The sequence below is a fragment of the Scophthalmus maximus genome, chromosome 17, assembly GCF_022379125.1.
Source record: "Scophthalmus maximus strain ysfricsl-2021 chromosome 17, ASM2237912v1, whole genome shotgun sequence".
Taxonomy (NCBI): Eukaryota; Metazoa; Chordata; class Actinopteri; order Pleuronectiformes; family Scophthalmidae; genus Scophthalmus; species Scophthalmus maximus.
Window position 1 is genome coordinate 2,384,897 of NC_061531.1, and position 21,540 is coordinate 2,406,436.

Consider the following 21,540-nt stretch of genomic DNA (forward strand, 5'->3'; position numbering starts at 1 on the left):
CATCACTAACTGTAATCCTACAAAGTTTCACACTTATTCATTGGCACTAGCAATATAAAATGCTTTGAGGCAATTTGGATTGTAAAAGTTAATTTGTTCTGCAATTTACCCATTAATGTCACCATGTTATGATGAGCTGTCAGCTGCAATAAGTTATACAATTCTTTAACTCAAGTGGTTCCTTTGGCCAAAAGGAAAATAAATGTTTGATAAGTATATATATTATTAAGGCAAAAACACGAAATAATCAGTTTCCAGCATGAAAAGAGCCATTTTATGCAACTAAAATAAATTAGGGCTTTGACTGCCAGGAAGGCGAGGAAGAAAAAATAAAATACCTATATGGGAAAATGATGAGTTTCTGACATTTTATAGTCAGAAACTCAGAGAAATAAGAACTTGTTGCAGACTGTTAAGTAATCCCAACAGTTTATTTTGGACAGATTTTTTTAAACCGAAGTCAGATCTTACATAAAACTTCAGAAACACAAACATTAGAGTAGGAACATAAAAATGTAGGATTGGAGGTTTGTTAACCTCAGATGTTTCATATTTTCCCCCTGTTGATTGGAATGGCCTATCAGTTGTTCAGAGTTCCCATTCTGGAAAACTCCCCCACCTCTTCAGATGGAAGGAAGGGAGGGAGAAGGGAGCAAGGAGGGGGAAAAGAGACAGGGAAGGAGGTATAAGTGAAAGGTAGAGAGGTGTTGGGCGTTTCCACGTTTACATAGCGAACAGGATGAGGAATGCCACCATCAGACAGAAGAGACCCATGGCCTCAGACAAGGCAAAACCCAGGATGGCGTAGGAGAAGAGCTGCTGCTTCAGGGAAGGGTTCCTGTGGAAGACGGCACAGAGACACCAAGTCAAATATATTCAAAGTTTTCAGTTTATTAGGTACACCTGGCTAGAACTATAAAGTGAGAAGGTTCCGTTTGTGTTCAAACTGTGCTCAAGAGGCATCGATTCGGGTGGGTGGCCTAGATGGTGTGAAAAATTGTGATTCAGATCGTAGATTGTGATTCTATCCCGAAAGATCGTGATAGGATCTTTTGGCCAGATCGCCAACCCCTAAAAGTTGATACAAGACACGTGATCATGGTTTTTCCCAAGCTTTCACTCACTGCATTTACATGCACACTGCATGCATTGGCCACAATGTTGTATTAGTGGCAACATAAAAACCGTTAGTCAACTTCAAATGTGAGTGAGAAGTCTTCATGCAAACATTGAACTCAAAACTAAGATTAAACTAAAATTAAGACAAAAAACCCAGCATGTTTTAAGCCCACATGTGTACAAGCCCTGGTTGTTATAGAGTAGTTTTGATTGCACTTTTATAAGGTCAACTCATTACAAACTCATTAGAAAGAAAGACCAACGCAAGAAAATGCTTTTCACCAGCAGCTTCTTAGTGTATTTTGTTCACCATTTGGATCCATGTGTACTATGTGATACCCTTGAGTTCAGACTGGCCTCTGGTCCCATTCCGGCTGCATCCCCCTTTTCTTTTAAGTAAAGAAGTTTAAGCAGTTTGCTGTAGCTAGTCCAGTCATATATGTATTGGTACCAAGTCAGCTACAAATATTAAAGGTTCAGTCCATTTGTCACAGTTCCCTCAAAACAGCTACAAAGATGTGCCATAAGGAAGGTGTAGTTATGACAATATAGCATAAAATGAACATCGTAAGGCCATAGACAAAGTCATATAATGACAAATTTGGATTTATTGCAGATTGTTCAGGACAGTTACAGTGGTTACACTTTAGTCTGCCTGTTTAACACAATGACTGTTTATAAAGATGGATCACCCAGTTTGCTGCCACTCCGTGGTAGTGGGTGAGACATGGACCATGGAACATAAAAAGTCAAAGTACACATTAAATACATTTCTTAGAGATGGTTTGTGATTTTAAGGTAGTTCCCTCAGTTACATTTGTTCAAGTGTTAACTTTTCCATTGAGTTTTACTTAAGTTATTTGATGACAAAAATGGGGTGATACATCATGATAGAAGACGGCTGACCAGGGAGTGTATCAGCGGGAGTTTGATACCGCGGCTCCGCTCCACAATCACTACTGCACAGACTCTGTAGATGGCAGCGGCTGTGTGCAAGATATTTGAACTTAATTTTTTTGTATAACGAGAAGAAAGGGGAGACGCGTCATCCATCTTTGTATACAGTCAATGTTTGAAGAGCGATTAAATGTTAATAATGTTTAATATTATGCCAAGTTATGAGGCGAAGTGCTCGTTCCAAAAAATCGAAGGTTTTTGTGTCTCGGGTCAAGCGCGCACACAAAAAAAAAAAATCACAGGCAATGTGAAACTAAAACTAATCAGATCAAAAGTATACAATGTAACAAAAACACCAGCGTTGGTTTGGACCGTGGTCCATCTTTCAAGTGTGAAAACGCCTTAAGATAAACAGGCTACATATAGACTCAGCTTTTAAGTTTTAGACTGTGTGCATCAATTTGTTGTTAGCGTGACAGTTGTGCTGGGGTTTATATATATATACTACTACTACTACGGAAGAGCAGGAAGAAATTATTCTTTTCTAATTTGTGTTTTTGTGTACGGGATGTTACCATAACTCTGACCACCTGTCTGGTTAGGAGCCAAGCTGCACGTGGTCAAACAGACATGAGGACACAGAAGCTAAGAGTGACCGTTAGACATTAAAAGTAAAATGTGATAGAAAACCTTGGAGAAGTGTAATTACAACAGTAGGGAAAACGTGTGTTTCTAGTCATTTTCACAAGAAGGATCAATACCTGTTGATCCCCAGATTAGTAAAGGTTACTTTAAAACTAATGATATTGACATTGAAAGGCAATCGGAAGGTACAGTGTCACCGTTTTAAAATCCAAAATAAGTTTAAATAAATCTGTTTTCAGACATGAACTCCGCAAAATTGGGTTTTCCACATTTTGCTCAGTTTGCTTTTCACATATAATGAACGCAGCAGGAGATTGTCCAAGTCAGATGCCTGCAAATAGGCGGAACTTTCTTAAGCAGAGGCCAGAGCAGCAGGAAACGGGACATGTCGATAATTCCACTGTGGAAAACTGTTTTTCGTTTAGTCTTCAACACGTCCACTTGCTTGGGTTCACTCACACTTTCTACAGAAATTTGACTAGGAGGGTTCCAAGAATGTCTTGAGCACATTTGCATTTTCCCATACAGCAAAATGTCTGGTCTTAAGCTGCTGTCAGACATGAACTGCAGAGTCTTCAAGGTGTTGCGGATCAAATCTTCCAATTGACTGACATGTAAAATTGTTACCTGGCATAGCCGATGATGAGGCTGCCGAACACTGTTCCGATTCCTGCTCCTGAGCCAGCCACACCCACTGTGGCAGCACCAGCACCAATGAACTTGGCGGCAGTGTCGATGTCTCGGGAGACGGCGCTGGTCTGGAAGGAGCGGGTCGGGACTACAGACTGGCTGAGGGGCAACAAGGCCTGGGAGCGGAGGGGAGAAACAACAACAGTATTAGTTGCCTCGGCAACGTATCAGCAAAGAACCAATGAGTAGAGCCAGACTGATTTATCGGCAGGCCGATGTCGCCGCCCGATATGAGCCTCACACAGACATTGGTGTTTGTTTGCCGATAGGGCTGGGCGATATATTGAGTTTTCAAAATATAGCAATATATTTTTAAACACGATATATAGGATAAGACAATATTGTGTATATCAAGATTTATGTTGATTTTTGCAAGCAGCCGAAGAGGAGTTGCTAAGTAAAATTAATGGCTCGATCATTTGGAGATGGATTGGATTCAAAGTTTCAGATGTGTAGAGAATGCCACAAACAGGTTGCAACTAAAAGTTCGAGCACAAGGAATATCTACCAGCATTTACAATAGCGCCATAAAGTGCGTAAGAAGTGCTTGCAACCCAGAACTTGAAGCCTTCTGCACTGAAACAAACGTTGCAAGCTTCATTCAGCCTTGCTGTGCCTTGTTTGCACAGCTCTGTGTTCCGTTAGGCAAGAGAGGAGCATTTATTTATTTGAGGAACATTTTAATTTAATATTATTATTTAACAGGCCAGTAGTTTATTTGTGTGTCAATTTCATGTACATATTCCGTATATATTACGTTATTGTGCAACTGGTTCATGTCACATTTGACACATGTTGATTTGACTTGGAACTGACTTTGTTTTTGTCATTTCTTTACAGGAAAATATATCGAGATGTATATCGATTATCGTCATTCAGCTAAAAAATATCAAAATAGGATTGTTGGTTCATATTGCCCAGCCCTATTTGCCGATGATATACATTACAAAATGAACAATGCAGAAAAGGTGTGCATTTACATTTACATTGTAATGGGAAACTTTTATTTTTTCTTTATTCAAGTTCAATATATTTGATTACATTTGTGTTGTCTTTTTATTCATAATAAAGTTTATGGTAAACTTAATATCATGCCTTGATTATTTATTGAGAACATCTTGGGGAATTCATTGCCATATATACACATCAAATTTTGAATATTCAGCATTGACGACATTTGAGGAAAGGAAGGAATTAGTGCAAATTCAAAGACTTTTTACCCATCTGATTGATGGGATTAACCTACTGTTTATATTGTATGTTGAATCAAACTGACCCATTAACTTGTTAAACCAAAGATGTCAGAGGTTCATCTGGGTGTAAGATCCTTTCTGTAAAATGACTGACCTGCTGCTCCACTGTGGCTTCAGGTCTGTTGAAGAGGGAAACGGAGACTGGCCGGGCGAGGACTCTGGACCCCCCACGCAGCTGCAGACAAGACAAGAAAACTCATTACAACCAAACACACCCCGGGCAACTGTATATTAAAAACAGCACATCCACAGTGTGTCCTCCCATGGATGTTCTATTGCAAAGACCAAAGGACGAAAGACCTGAACTTCCCACCTCAGTAAAAATGAAAGCCTCTACAGGCACTTTAGGCACTCTAATGTCTTATCAAGTAGATAAGTAGCAGTAATGTGAAACATACAGGCTTTAGGAGCATAAGTATACAAATCAAGCAAGAAATTATTTTATAAACACACTAGCCTTAGTCATATTGCTGGTAAAATCATTAAGATAATTAATTTTCATGCAAAACAAAATTGGAATAAAAGTTTGCCCATAATAAATGTTATTACTTCATGTTGGATCGATTAAATGGCAAATTGTGTCATCTCCAATACAGTCATTAAATTATGTGCTGGCAATATCACAAATGAGTGAGAAGCATATTGATTCTCGACATTTCTGCGATAATGTTTCCCACTCATCCCACTCTGAGAACTTCATTATGGCAAACCTGTACTCTGGTGATCAGAGTCAGGTGTAAAATGGAACTTTGTCATTCCCACCTCCCTGACTGAGATGCCCAGCAAGCTGCAGCATCAGCTGTCGTGGAAATGCCACCGACTGTACAACTGTCACAAAGAGTACGGACCCGAGTGCCATCCATTGAGAACCTGCAACAGTTATTACTGTCTGATGTGTCCTTGAAGTCAATCAAGGATATCAAAAAGCTGATGCAGCCACGAGCCTCTAAGAGTCACGGCACTGAAAGTTTAGGATTTTGGCTTCCGTGGGTTGATTTATAGCCAATTTACACATTAGTACATTCACAAGATAACAGCCACATGACAGTTAAAGGCTTCACTAGTGAATGCTGCTAGTCATCAATATTTGAACCACCTTTATAGCTACAAACATCAAACACCTCCATCAGCAACATGTCTATAAAGATTATTAAAGTCAAAGTAGGACAGCTGACATACCACAGCAGGAGAGGTGACAAACTTGGCGCAGGCATACATGGCTGGAACCTGGAGAGAGGGGAAACATACATGGTTACTATGGCTGCTCAAGGAATCAAAACCTGGAACTTTAAATTATGGGCAAATCCACTAACACTGGTGCAACACGTGTTGTCTGGAAAGAGATTATGGACGAATAAAGCGCGATATCTAGGGGTCATAGAAGTAAACGTGGGACACTGAAATAAGACTGTACATGCCACTGTATTAGAGGGCAAACTTGTATAACATACATTTTAGGAAAGTCTACTATTTTTCAGGGCATTTCATTTTTAACAGAATGTGTGCTAGGATATAACACTGGCTACTTTTCTAAAGTATTTGCAGTCTTCCAGTCTGAACAGGGCGGACTCAGAAGGGTTAAGGCTGCAGCTTTGTGCCCTCGTTCTTCTGTGACCTGCAGTCTTGCAGCAAGGTTGGCTTATGTTCAGCTCAGGGTCAAAGTACACATGCATATGGAAGTAACTTATGGGTATGCTTCCAAAAGTTAAAATTATGTTTTCCCCTGGTCACAGAAACCTGGAGCATGTACTGGTCATGTCAAGTAACAAGTAAACCGAGGAGGAGTGCAACTGCGATCGGTTTCTCCTAACCAGTAGGTCAATTCAGCCAAGAGTCTAATCCAATTGCGTCTGCGAGGATCAGCTCCAGACAACACCGCTAAACGTCCACACATGCTGCCGAATGAATGGCTTTAACACTCCCACTTTCAGACGCCATTAGCTGAAAGCTGGACGACGTGTCTACTTGCCACTCTCACCTATTCCAAAATGTGGAGTTTAGTTGATCATAACACGAGTTCAACTAGAACTAATGTTTTCTTGCATTATTGTTTCACCTGTTCAGACCTGGGATTGGTAGATTGTTTTAGTTAAAGAGGGGGCTCGCCGGCGCAGAGCTAAGTGGCTAAGCTAAAAAGCTAGCGGCCGTGAAGGTCAAAAAAGAGCCGCAGACGGTCACATGGGGCCTAAAAAGCAGGGTCGGTGCACCCTAGTAAACTAATCCCTCACCGTGCCGTAGTACAAAGATGAGGTGCTACGCGACTCCGAAGTTATCGCGACAGGAGTGTCCTTGCAGCGGCATACTCGCACAGAGCACGGTAGGCCCAGTGTCAGACATTTTACGTTCAGCTGTCTGTGAACGGAGCCTGGCGGCTCTGTGCCCGGTGTGCGACCGGCTGCTCGCACTAGCTACACGACAACCACAGCGGTAGTTCGATACTCACGCTCCCATGTTACTACTGCTCCATTATCGGTCTCGTAGATAAACACAGAAACTGGTCAGAGTAGATGTCATTCCTAATAACCTCCTAATAAGTCATTGAATGGCCGACCTAGCTTGCAAGCTACGTAATGTTAGCAGCGACAGCTAGTTTTCCAAGCGTCTGCTGACGGCACTGGCGTTAAAATGTCGGAAACACTTGCATCTTCAAAACTATCCTAAAGAATAAAAATGTGGGAGTTGAATGAACGCGAATATTACCGGTTCTGTTCGGCTTTCGGAGGGTCCGTGGTTAGCTGCTCTCGCACACAGCGGCAGTCAATGAATGTAAGCCGAGAAAAATTGTCACCTTGTTATTTATAAGCTTAGCCTCAACGTCCTAAGCGCCCATTGGTCCGAGCGAACCCTCCTTCATTCACAATTGGCTCATCACTATGTCATTTGCGTCCCTCCTGCCTATAGGACACAGCTATATTCAAGCGCAAGGTTTTTGACTGACCGAGAAGTTTATGGAGGTGGGACTAAAGGAACCTTTTATCAATTCTATTGGACAGTGTTGCCGGGAACTACGAGTTTGCGAGGAGCGACCTTTCAAAGCACATCCAGTGTCCTAGGTTCCTATTGGTTAGTCTATGGGAAGTCCCGCCGACAGGATCATATTCTCATAAGTTATTTAATTGTATTCCGCACGCAAAATCATTCATTAGGTTTGTGTAAGCCTACAATACGATAAAGCGAACCGATTACTACTGTGGCCCTGCAGTGGAAATGACATGACAATTAGGAAAACACAACAACAAATCAGAAAACCCAATGGCAAAACAGAAACGCAACGGCAAATCAGAAAACCCAACAGCAAAACAGAAAACACAACTGTGAAACAGACAACACACCGACAAATCAAGAAGCACAACTGTGAAACAGAATGGTAGCTGATATAGCTTAGTGGACCATACAGCAGACTTTGGTGCAGAAGGTTGGGGATTTGATTCCTGGTTAGGGCATTGGTTAAAAGTTTATGTAACCAATTATTGTCAGTCGTCACCAGCAAAATGCAATGCCGGTATATGTGGACTGGAAAAGATCCATACCTTAATCACAAGCAGAGGCGCCGCTTGCCACCAGGCAAAGCAGGCAACTCCTTGGAGGCCCCAGGTCAGTAGGGGACCCCCGAGGGCTGACAAACTTGATTACTACAGCAGTGACAATGCGCAAAGTTGCAATGACAGTAGGAGGCCCCACCTGACTCTACCGACTCCCGTTGCAAGTTTTTTTCTTTACACCTGTTGCAAGTGATGTTCATGATTCAGTGTTATTAAACATAATGAAAACGACAACGAATGCCACTCAAAAAAATGAAGAGAAGTTACCTTTCTGGAAGCGAAAAAAAGAAAGAAGAAAAAAGAGGAAGAGGAGAGCAAAAAGCAAGACAGTGGTTAATTGAACAGATAATAATGATTAAATATAATACTACACAACTAAATGCTGCTAGTCTAGCCTTAACTGTGGAGGAGAGACACTTGAATGACGTAATCCACTAGCATCACATTATTTCTTTTGTTTACTTTGATGTTTGGTGAGTGTATTAAAATTTATTTTTCATGTCTGTGGACTAGGCCTGTGGTTTTAGGAAACTGAAATCTTCATTATGCTGTAAATGTAAAGCCATAGTGCAGGCTCCAGCACACAAGTCTAATCATCTGTATTGGAACTATGTTAAATTACATTGTCCCTGAAATGTAAATATTAAACAAAGAATAGTTTTTAAATAGATAGATTATTTATAACATAATGGTGATGAACGCTGGTTCGAGGGGCCCCCTTTGATTTTTTTGCCTAGGGCCCCAACATACTTTAGAATCGCCTCTGATCACAAAGTTCCTCTCTGATTGGACACTTTATCCAACAATAAAATAATTGGCTTTACTATAATTGGTTCAATAGCAGACATGCCCTGACCAGTAGTTGAACCCCCAAACTTCTGTTGCAAAGTCAGCTGTTGTGTTTTTTGATTGACCATTGTTTTTTTATTTGTTGTAGTGTTTTTCCTATTTGTCATGGTGATTTGCACTTTTTGGACACCATACATTTCTTATAAGTCCATACATTTGATTGCATTAAGCACCATTTACACAACAGTGAGTCCTCCCTAGTCAAGTTCATAACATGTTTTTTATATGAAAGCTGTTTTCGAGAATTGTTGATTCCACTGAATGACAATTTTGGAGGCCGTAGCTTGTGCTGCTGTTGAGCTGTATGATATTTGACAGAAACATGTTTTTGTTATTGTTCTTTAACTATTAATAACACACACCACACACCACACACCACACACACACACACACACACACACACACACACACACACACACACACACACACACACACACACACACACAAAGGGAGGCTTCTGTCAAGCCACTCTGACATGAAACCCAGATTCTTGGTCACCTCCATCTCACCTAACCAAGGCCATTCTCACCAGATTACCAGGCAGCCAGCAGTTTTTTTTCTATATGAACTGTCATTGATTTTTTAAAATTAACTCCTGTCTCTGAGCTCTACTGCTAACTCCATCAACCCCATGGCTTGGTTTTTGCTCTGATATGCATTGTCAGGTGTGGGACCTCTACATAGACCCTTTACTCACCCAGACCGGTCCATTTAATTTACCACAGGTTGACTCTAGAAACATCTCATAGATGAAACGGGAGGCACCTGAGCAAAATTAGTCTATCATGTCAAAAGCTCTGATTGCTTACATTTCTTAAATTCACTTAACGTCATCAATATGGGGTATTGATTGCAGATTGATGAGGAAAAAAAATTACCATAAGGCTGCAACATTACAAAATGTGAAATGGTGAAGGGTTTGAATCCTTTATGAATGTACTGTAGATAAGAGTAAAGTATATACATGTAAATATGTGAGTGTGAGAAGCCCAGAATATATTATGTCCTGTATGGCCCATCATCTCTCCCTCTCTCTCTCTCAAATACGGTATGATAATGTCTCCATTCAGGAAGCTGTCAGGCAGCAAGTCTCCTCGGATGAAACATGTCGTCTCTTACACGACACAAGTGTTCATGATCCTCAAGAAGAGGGACGAGGAGTTGAATCTAGTGTTCAGAGTCAAAGTGGGGGATTTTGGGTATGTGATCTTTGTTAAGTCAGGGCCAGAAAAGTGTTTTGGCTGTGGAGAGGAGGGGCATGTAGTGAGAACCTACCCTGGAAATAATCAGAAACCAGCTGAAGCTGAAAAGGAAAAAGATCCACAATTTCAGACTGAACAACAGACGCCATCAGAAAAAGGGGAAAATCCGAACCCGGCTGGACCTGGAAAGGAAAACGATCCACCAGGTCAGACTGGCAATCAGGTGCCGTCAGAACAGGATAAAAGTCGACGTGTGGTTCAGTCAGACTGAACAGGAGGCTGGGGACAAGTCGGAAGTCAGGCCTCACTGTCACACTGAAGGACAGAACCTAAATCTGTCGTCCAACTGTCGTCCCTGCAGTCACAGCAGTGGACACAGTGAGGAATAATGAGATTGTGTTCGGCGAAAATGAAAATGTTCTCGGACTGACTGCGAGGAAAAGAAAAGAAAAAAACAAGAAAAGTGATTCTCAGGCCAAAAAAGTGGCAGGGGGGAAAGAGGTGGTGGAGGAGGAGGTAGAGGAGGAACGGGTGGAGGAAGAGGAGGAAGACGAGGAAGACGAGGAGACGGAGATGGAGGGAGAGGAGGAGGACTGTACTACAGTCAGTCAGCCTCTTACTGACGCACAGGTCACTGTTGGTTTGGTGCAGGAAGAAATGTACCAGGTACAACAGATTAAAAAAATTCCTTCAGACAGCAAAAAAACACAAAAATGTAAAGTTTAAAGATCATTTTGGGGACAAAAAAATGTTATTAGTCTCAATGAGAGCTCAGATGAACCTTAGAGGTGAAGGAGGCTTCACAGACCAGGAGTTCTACAGATTAAAGAATCTGGTTCGGAGGATCAAAATTGAGCTTTTAAATGTTGAGGAGAATGAAGACATGTAAGACGGTCCGTCTGCTGTCGGTCTTAACTTTTGTATCATTTTTAATGTGTGTGTCTCTCCTCATGTCTTTGGAAATGATGATGTAGTCTGGAGGCCAGTGGCCAGCACCATTTTAAGGGAGGTAGCAGGTCTGACTCTCGATGCATCATTGATTTTAGTGGACTGTGGTTTTATCCCTTTGTTTAAACTGCCTCATTTTTATCAAGGACTTTTTAAAGCATGGAAACTTTTAAATGGACCAGACTGGAGCCTGCAACATCTCTGGTCTGGCTCCTGGAGGAGCCTCTGGTGTGGGGGGCCGGGCTGGATCTCCACGATGGCAGCAGACCCGAACTCACCGAGAGGCTGACGAGAGCTGGATTGACAAGTACACAGAGGCAGTGGCCTCTCTGCTTGGCCTGAGGTTGGCCCTGCCACATCTGGAACATTCTGAATGAGTGGAACAAAACACTGGACAGTGAGAAAAAAAGGGATTTTAATGGGACCGAAACCCCCGATTTCCGGAGATCCTTTTCTGGACTTTTATGACTTGTTTTTATTTAATGAAGTATTTGATTTATTTTTTACTTTTATGTTTTTAGTGCATTTGTAAAACAACCCTGATGTTTCTGGGGGATTTTTTAATAAAAGCATTTTTTCAAATCTCTCTCTCTCTCTCTTTGATATAGTACCTGCAGAGGGCAATTTCTGACACGAAAATAGGCCATCAGATCCTCTGACCTATTTTCATCCCTCCATTCAACATATTAGTAGGCACTGTGACCTCTGACCACTGGATACCCTCTTGACCTTCGATGTTGTCCAACCAGAAACTGCAGTGTCCTCCATCTGTGCACTCATCTCAGCTTCTTCAAGATGAAAACGTCAGCTTAATGTTAAAAATGTAGGCTACATGGAAATAGCTCAGTGCCATTTACTGCCAAGATGTCAGCTGATTTATGTTTACGACGCTGGTGCCTGTTTGGCTGATATCAGAGAAGGACTTGCACATAAATATTCATTATATCCTCAATGTAAAAAAAATTAGAGATTTCTCTGTGGAGATGCACAGAGATGAACAGTGCTCATTCAATTACACTCCATAGCAGGAGAGGGCGCCAGAACACAAGACATACCAAAGTTTACTTTGATTTTTTAGACTGATTGTTACACTTAATTAAATTTAATATTAAACATATACTTCTGTTATTATTCCTGCAAGTGAAATCTCAAATCCAATCTACATGAACTAAAAAGTAAATCTGAGAAGAGAGAGTGCATGAGGAACCTCTTATTGAACCAAGGTGTATTGGTTTCTCTTTTATTCTGACCTGTTGCACTGATAAGGATGATGTTTGATGCCTTGGTGTCTGTGGGAAGAAGGCTGGCTCCATCCTGGAGGGGGAATTTGATGGAGTATTATGTGTTTTTGAACAACACTCCTCAGCCCCTTCATGCTCTCCTGAACAAAGGCACCCTCAGTACCGCGACAAGAGACGCTTCCTCCTACCAGATATCAGACAAACTTAACCCACTGGACAAAGAAAAAAAAAATCTTGCACATTTAACCCACTGTTGTTGTTGTTGTTGTTGTTGTTGTTGTTGTTGTTGTTGTTGTTGTTGTTGTCTCTGTGGGTGTCTGTCTGTAGGCTATGAATATAGGATGGCCATCGACAATTTAGAGTCTGCAATTAACCCTAACCGCAGTCTGCATATTTTTGGACTATGTGGGATTTCCAAGAGAGAACCCACACAGACATAGGGAGGACATGCAAAGTCCACACAGAAAGGCCCTGGTTGTTGGTTCGAACCGGGAAAAGGACCAAGAGCCATTGCCAACCACTGTACCACCATGCCGCCCTGAGGAATGATATTCAAAACAAAAATCCGTAAGGAGAAATGCACTGACCCCAATCTTGGATACTTTTGCCAAGAACAATTTGAAGGTTTACATATATACATATATATTAATATGCTACTAATATTATTATTATTATTATTAGTTTAAAATTCCTAACTCAAGGTTGAAAATGGCAGTTCCTTAACTAATGGGTGGCGACACAATGGGTTGCCACTTGGTTCCCAGACCTGTCTATGTGGCCCCCAGGATGCATATATGTCAAACTATTTTTAGAGCTTACTCACATAGATATAGCATTAATCAAGTTACAGTGACGTCAGAGTCATTTGGATGTGATCATTGACACTCCCCTTTGCGATCGATAACAAAGTGGTGGGTGGGGTGAGGGGGCACTGTTGCTGCAGAAAAATAAATCAAACTTGAATGTTTGTCAGCGAGCTAGAAAACCGATACACACAGACTGGATCCTCCCTTTCTCTTTACTATACACACACACACACACACACACACACACACACACACACAGAGAGACTGCCATCTTCATTAGTGCTGAGTGCCAATGTGGCCTCTGAATTTATTGGCAGCCAGAAGGGAAGCAGACATGAATACACACATGGCTACACACACTCAAACAAACATGAACAGATGCCCCCCGCACACACACACACACTCAGCATTCCACTCCACAGTAGCCTAGTAATGATGACCTACCTCAGTGGGATCAATAGACTGGAGACAGATGAGCCTGGTCAAAGCACGCACGCACGCACGCACGCACGCACGCACGCACGCACACACACACTCACAAACACGCACACACACACACACACACACACAAAGAGAGGCTTCTGTCAGGCCCCTCTGCCATCGAGCCGAGATCTGTGATGGTTGTCCTCCCGGACGTGTCTCCCATCTCCACACAGGATCTATAGAGCCTCTCTAACCTAGGTCCTTCTCACGTGATCACCAGGAAGCAGCAGTGGGGATTTTTCTGATGAACTTTCAATGAAGGAATTTTTTTATCCATCCATTTATTTTTACTAATCTAATCTATCTCTAATCTGATCTGATCTAACTGCTACTGTTTATGGAGACATGGTTCCGGAGCCTATATCCCAGCATGTAATGGGCAAGAGGTACATTGTACTCATTGGATCAGTTACTTCTGTTTTGTTGTGAAACAAATAAGGAACATCAACAAGTTAATTAAGCCTTTTCTGTACTTTTTTCTTCTTCTCCCCACACTGTGTGTGTGTCTGTGTAGGGGGCAGTGGGATGTGTTCTAATAAACTCTTTGTGAGGTGGTTGCTGGACTCTGATGTCACCAGTGGCTAAAACAGACTATGACTGGCTTATAAACTGTCATAGTGAGTCACACCCAAATAGTCCAATTATCAGATCAGAGACTTTGAATTGGAACCAATCACATTAACTCACTGGAAAAGTGAAACTGACGCGTGAATAGAGTTGTCATTGGTGCCGGGATACAATTATTTTACATTTCTTTCATTAATTATATTATCAAAGTGTCCAGTTGTGTTCATTTACTTTTTTAATAGTTAATAGTTAATATGAAGTTCATTCATATCTTTATTTCTGTTACGGCTGGGGGTAGATTTCGGACCACGAATGCAGGCGGAGGGGGGAAGATGTGAACAGGTTGATTGTGATTTATGGGTGAGCAGAGGCAGGCACTTGAGTTGAGGCACACGATGGCAACGGTGATGGTTCCGATGGGGGGGTAGAGCGAGGACAGATTGGAGAGTGAAGCCAGCAGGAAATGATGGTCCGGGATGGGATCCAATCCAAACAGTGCTGGAGAAAGGCCAATACAAGGGAAGTTAGTTCTTAACTAAACTTGTCACAAAGAAACTAGACATAATGTTTTGCGGCCGCAGATTCCAACACTAGAGCGTGACGGGTATAACAATCTGGCAACGTGTATCTGTGAGGTCTGCGTCTTTATACTGCCAGTAGAGACAAGTGCTGCATTTCATTTCATTAATTCAACATGCTCTCCTTCACTTCCCCTCAGCCCTTGGTAGTACGTAACAGCACACGTCACACAGAGGCCACGTGGAGAAAAGAAGGAAAGTGGGTGGGGGAGGAGGGGGGGATTGAAATGGAACGCACCTGCCATTGTTCACTTTCAGCCCAAACTATCATGGATCGACCGCCAGCTGTAGACATTTTACAAATAATCAGAAACACCTTTGGACTCATTTCGATGAGACAAAGGCATTTTCTACGGATGTTATGTCAGCGGGGTGTCACAGCCCAGTCGTGATATTTTCAATGTTCAAATACAACCTACTCGATTGCCTAGCCCGGAGGTCCTCCCCTTCCTCTACAGATCTTACACATCAGTCAGGCCAATCGCACTCATTATTCTAATATAGGGTGGGTTTGATACAATCACTGATCAGAAGCCTTTGTCAACCAAGATGGCTGCCGCGGTGGTGAAACCATGTCGATGTTGAACGCACTACTGAGGTGAGCTTAAAGAGTGTTTTAATGGGCCACCAGTAGGGGTGGATTTTTTTCTAGTGCTGCTGTCGGTCAGTCTGACAATGACAGACAGGGAGTGACAGCAGGCCAGAGAGCTCTGCACACAGCTCTACAATGTAGCTATGAAACTAGGTTAGAGACCTTTCATGTTGTACATATACAGGTTTCCCACCAGCCTTGCTTTAAGGGCACCCATGAAGCCTCCTTATCAGATGCTCAAACCACATAATGTGGCTCCTTTCAATGCAAACAAGGAGTAGTTTTACTCCAATCTATTTCCAGGTATCTGAGCCTCACCAATCCTCCTGTCGACATTTTGCAACATCTTACCCTCACTCATAAAGAGGACACCGAGATACCAGCACTCATTCATTTGGGGGTAGCAACTCCCTCTCAACCTGGAAGGAGCAATCGAAGTTAAGTCCGGTAAATTTGATTTATTTGGTGCCAAATCATAACAGAAGTTAACTCAGGGCACTTTACACACGGAGCAGATCCACACTGCCATCTCTACAACATTAAAGTAATCCACAGAGAAATATGGCCCCAGCCTCAAGCATCTCTACCTCCATCACTATTCCAAACTGCACAAACTAGGGGCTGTGGACCACATTCAGAAAACGATTAACCAATGTTTACACACACACACACACAGACATCACACAGTGATTGACCAACTGTGTGGAGATGAGAGGAGCCACGTATTATTCATCTCTCTGTAGCTACTGTTTTCAGTTGTTACACAACTACTTGTGTCACTTTTAATGTGAACAATATTAACATAAAAATCTGCTTTTCCACCTGATCGGACCAAATCTTCTGCCGGTTGTTGGCAGAGGGGAACGAGAAGAGCAGTTCTTCAAAAAGATCCAGTTCTAATAGTTTGAGAATCTGATTGGGATCCATGAAGGACACTTATATGTGCTTTTCAAAAGTGAAATGGAACACTGACCTGAACTCTAGTCTTGGCTCATAATGCATCTGCTTTTAAAATCTCATAGGAGGATGACGTAGGAGCTAGTGTGATTGTATTTATAGAACCCCAAATCATTGTGTAGTGATTTCTTAGTGATTTCTAATTTGAATACAATTTAAACAGTTCCGTTTTAGTACTCATTTAAATGTTGCTGAGGATCTGAGGCACTGCATTCACATCTGGGAAAAAGGTAGCAGTCGAATCAGCTGGAGCTTACCTGTCATGTGGCATCAGAGAAACAAAACATAACAATGCACAAGGAATCAATGGCTACTTTGTTGACAAAACGGACAAATGGCGTTTGTGGCATGCAGGTTATCACGGACCACACATCCCCACAGTGTTGCCTGACTATCTGATGCACTGAAACACTTCTGTGCATAATTTCATAGGTTGAATTACGTGCCCGCTCCCGTAGTAGACCAGGTTCTCCATGTGACTGCAGACAAGTCAAAATGTCTGGTTTAAAACTGGCCTTTATTCCCTCCTCTTCATTTGTCTGCAGTGTGACTATTTCTGCCTATCTCCAACACTGTCAACAAACAACAAATTCCTCAGTTTTGCTTTTCACACAAATATGTGAAAATGTACACGTTTCTGTATCAGCTGATGGACGTTGCCATGCCTGTCTGTTTGTGCGTGCATTCGTGTAGGATGCACTCTGGTGTGTTCATTTGGTGCTCCTTTTACATTGCCTGAATGTGCAAATTCGCGTGTGTTTGTGGTGCCTATGAGGGAGATTTACAAGCAATCTCTTTACTGCTCTGGGTGGTGCACACCTCCTTTTACTAGCCTACAGCAGTGAAGAAGAAAGACCAGCGCACACACACACACACACACACACACACGCACACATATTTCCAGTGATGCCATGTGAATGATATGGGCCGGTTGGTTTGGTATTGAATTCTCTCCAGCCCACTTTATGAGGAAGCTGCAGTTGGGGATGGATGGAGTCATTAGTTTAATTGTAGTCGGGGTCCATGTGATCCCATTCTCATACGTTGCAGCAGCAGAGTCTCTATCCACAAACAGTGAGTAAGATTAACTCTACTTTCTTAAATCACCGACATCAGCAGTGACTGATGATAAAAGGCCAGTGGTGCAAGTCCTGATCAAACATGTAACATTATGATTTTACCATCTAAGGGCTGGTTCACTCTAATTTCAAAAAGTGTGTGCCTCACATACAAACAGTTTGGGTTTTACACTTTTTTTCAACTGCTAACTAGCATTGGGCCATACTGAAGCCACTTTTTCAAATCTCTTCATACAGTAGCATCACCAAGCATCTTGGCTAAACAATTAATCTCACCACAACACTTTGTACATGTCTCAAAATTAGCTTGTTCATGTTTAAATCAAACGTTTTTTTCCAATTTTTTTTCACGTAAATTATATTTTAATTATAAAATAAGAAAAATATATTTTTCTTTATTGAAAACGAATCAGAAATTTATGTTTTCTATATCCTTGCATATAGTAATTTTGCTTGAGCAAAATGAAAGGTTGAAACAAAAAATCCTGAAATTCTGCTGCAGTAATGATGACAAAACCCCAACAACAACATGTACAGTAGAGTATAATCATTTCAACTGTACAGAACTGTAAGAGTTCTAGTCCCTCTCTCCTGCATTTCGAAGCACATTTTACGCCCACAACTATGTCCAATTCTGCTAGAGAGTAAAAGGGTTTTTTCTCTCCACAGTTGCTCATTGTGGGAACTGTTGGGTTTCTCTGTAATATTGTGTATATACCTCACTATGTAAAGTGCCTTGAGATAAGGTGAGTTGTGATTTGGTGCTATACAAATTAAATTAAATTGAAAATTGAATTGGGCTGCTCGGTGCTGTAGTGGTTAGCACCTTCGCCTCACAGCAAGAAGGTTCTGGGTTCAAATCCTGGTTCAACCAGGACCTTTCTATGTGGAGTTTGTATGTTCTCCCCGTGTATGCGTGGGTTCTCTCCGGGTTCTCCGGCTCCCACAGTCCAAAGACATGCAGAATGGGGTTAGGTTCATTGGAGACTCTAAATTGACCGTAGGTGTGAATGTGAGAGTGAATGGTTGTCCGTCTCTGTATGTATGTATGTGGCCCTGTGATAGGCTGGTGACCTGTCCAGGGTGTACCCCGCCTCTCGCCCAATGTTAGCTGGGATTGGCTCCAGCGACCCCCCGCAACCCTTAAATGGATAAAGCGGTAGACGATGAATGAATGAAGATTGAATTGAATTGCATTTGGCCATAAGTTCTCATCAACATCACTATTCTTGGTCTTCCTCTCCTTTGCCCTCCATGCATCCTCCCTCTATCCCTGACACTCTTCTTTCCCCACGAGTCATTTTTCCACGATCCATATTTCCAAACAAAATTCCTCTAAAGCCATCCCTTTTGTCTGTTTGGTATCAAGAATAAAAAACACATTGTTAGCCTTTCAGCTGAATTTGCGATCATTTATTTTTGTAATGAGTATTATTTCATTTGATTGCAAATGTCCTGCCAAGATTTTCTCTATATTTTAATATTGTTTCTGCAGAACTGCATGAAATTTGCAATCACTCCTTTTTAATGTGTTTTTAATGGTGTGTTAGCATTAGAAAAATGTGCTGCAAATATACAGTGTTTAGCAGTTGGTGGATTATGAATGAGAAAAGAGTTCATGGTGTTTGGAAAATATGGTCAGTGAATGCATTTTGTGTGAAGGCAATGGGAAATGATTCACAGTTTGGTCACTGTGTGAGGAGTTTTGACAATGTGACTTCATTTTGACCAGTGACTGTTAGCAATCAAAATAAAAACTTCAACAGTTACAGTCTATAGAATAACTAGCTGCTATAGAAACGGCCTGTGGACAGTTCACAGTGGGCTGCATCCCCCGAAATAATCACTGCAAACTATCCAATCAGGGTCAGTTTGTTATTCTGCATAACATCAATGTCAACAACATTATTGGTAGAAGTCTCCTTACTCTGGGCACCTGACTATCATTGTTGCATTTGTCTTACCTTATAATACAATGTTTGATATAAAACAGTGCTGTTAAACAATAATTATACATAGAACATACAGTAGCATGCCATGATCGTTGAAAAAGTAGCAATGATAAAAACACTGAAACTTACTGAGTGAGAGTAAGAATTTATTTTGAACACATTTCATTTGCTGAATACACTATACTACTGTAAATGTACAGACTGTATTTTGAGTCAATAAATACTACTGTACATTCATACAAAGCAATTATGTATTATGGATCTCATTGCAGCACTTTTTTATTCGGTTGTTGTATAATCATCAAAAATGCAGTGAGCTCCATGATAATGGCGATCAAATGTTTTTAGTCTACAAATTATACTAAAATAACTGAATCATACATACTGGATTATAAAGTTAGTTTTCATATCAATGTAAGAGACAGCAATACACTGTATTATATTGTGTAATACACTGTATTATATTGTAGAATACACTGTTTTCCATTCAACAAAAGTCCTGTTGTTTAGTAATCCTGGTATATAATGAAGCAGTTGACTCATTTGTTGATGCAGCTTTGTTAATTAAAGTAAATGTTTTATGTGTTGGCTGTGGTTTTGTGTGAACTTTATAAGAAGTGTGTGTGTGTGCGTGTGTGTGTGAGAGTGTTTACAGGTCTGTCATGAGGTACATGGTCTTTTTGCCCAATAAAAATTGGCATTGCCACAGTAATTAGCACCAACCACTTGTGTTTAAAACAAAGTGACGACATTATGTGGGAACATATACTCACAGCTGCTGAGACATCAAACCTGTGACCTTTCATAATTCCACTGGGTCACAGTTTGATCAATCAGGACACTGTGGACAGAATAAAAATGTATACATTTTATTTTTGTTTTACAGGGACAATTCACAAAAAGTATTTGTACCTGTAATTTTAATGTTACTTTATATTTTCTAAATTATTTTTTTTAGTCTACTAAATGTATTTCTAGCATCATTTTACCTAATTTTGACATTATTATTGTATATGAGTTTACAAAAACACAATATACAAGATAGAATAGTTTCAACCATTTTGACATGCAGTAACAAAACAGTGTCTAATTTCAGAGGCTGTATTCATCCATAATTTAAGTAGTAGAACCTTTTCTCATTTTCTCCCTCATTCAGTTTCTCATGATCCATCAGATTTAGCCTGCTTCTCCAAAGACCCTTTGAAGAGGTGTTACCAGGTTAGGAACCAGTAGACCTAACTGGAAATAAAAAGGTTAAAGCTAGCTCCTCTTTGAACTGATCCAACAGTAATTTGCTGCTGACAAATTTGTTTCATCAGTAGTAACAATACAATATTTTCATAAGTAAGATTTTGATTGCAGGACTGTCATATGTAATGGAATTTTCTATAGATTAAACTGTACAACAATATAAAGGATATAATTAGGAGAAGAATACAGTATTTATACAAGAAAATAACTTTTAACACACAGTTCTCTTTAAAAAACATGTAGCACTGCGATTAATCTCTCATCCAAAACGCAGTTATGCAACCAAAACACGAGACATACATCTCAGGATCAACGGAGAACACATTGAGTATTCAACCTCCCTGAGGAGAAGGATTATTCCCTGGGCTTTTGTTTTATTAATTTAGTTTAGTTTGCTTGTCTATTTTACAGCAACAGGGTATAATAATCACATTTCTGAAAATATACCAGAGTTGGCCAAAAGGCTAATTTTCATCCGCAGTCCATGAAAGCATACAAAAGATCGTATCACACAATACATACTATACAATACAATAATTTCATCGCAATAAAGGAGCACAATACAATGTACAACAATTTTACAATGCCCAATATAGTAAGACTAGAAATAGATAGACAATGTATAATTTTACAGTAACTATGTGTTGCTGTGTGGTTTCAAATGTACAACAGTATTCAAAATGAATAAAAACATTATGTAAACACAAAGAAATTGTAAGTTGGGAAAGATGACATCATCAACACAGCTCAGAATTCAGCAAAGAGCTCAGGCTGGGTGTTATTCACATTATTTATTTCCGTTTCCGCAGTTCTGGCGTGCTGTGGTGACTGGCTGCAGCACAGCCTTGTCAACAACAGGTGGCAGTACAGATATGTCAGAGGGTTAGAG

General features: G+C 40.9%; 1 protein-coding gene across 1 annotated transcript; it reads right to left on the minus strand.

The window, feature by feature from the left end:
* Positions 1–412: 412 nt before the first annotated feature.
* atp5mc1 (ATP synthase membrane subunit c locus 1) lies at positions 413–7,450 on the minus strand. The gene is made up of 5 exons (XM_035614223.2): positions 7,305–7,450; positions 5,784–5,831; positions 4,699–4,779; positions 3,289–3,467; positions 413–838 (listed from the first exon to the last, which is right to left on the minus strand). Exons 2-5 carry the CDS (start codon positions 5,820–5,822, stop codon positions 724–726), a joined length of 414 nt encoding a protein of 137 aa, XP_035470116.1. The 5' UTR covers positions 5,823–5,831; positions 7,305–7,450; the 3' UTR covers positions 413–723.
* Positions 7,451–21,540: the final 14,090 nt, after the last annotated feature.

Excerpts from the sequence above, each read along its gene's own strand:
- atp5mc1 (XM_035614223.2), bottom strand. The coding sequence starts at position 5,822 with ATGTATGCCTGCGCCAAGTTTGTCACCTCTCCTGCTGTG. Across the intron at positions 3,468-4,698 it reads AAGCCACAGTGGAGCAGCAG|GCCTTGTTGCCCCTCAGCCA; the intron begins GTCAGTCATTTT and ends CTCCGCTCCCAG. Across the intron at positions 839-3,288 it reads CTCATCATCGGCTATGCCAG|GAACCCTTCCCTGAAGCAGC; the intron begins GTAACAATTTTA and ends CGTCTTCCACAG.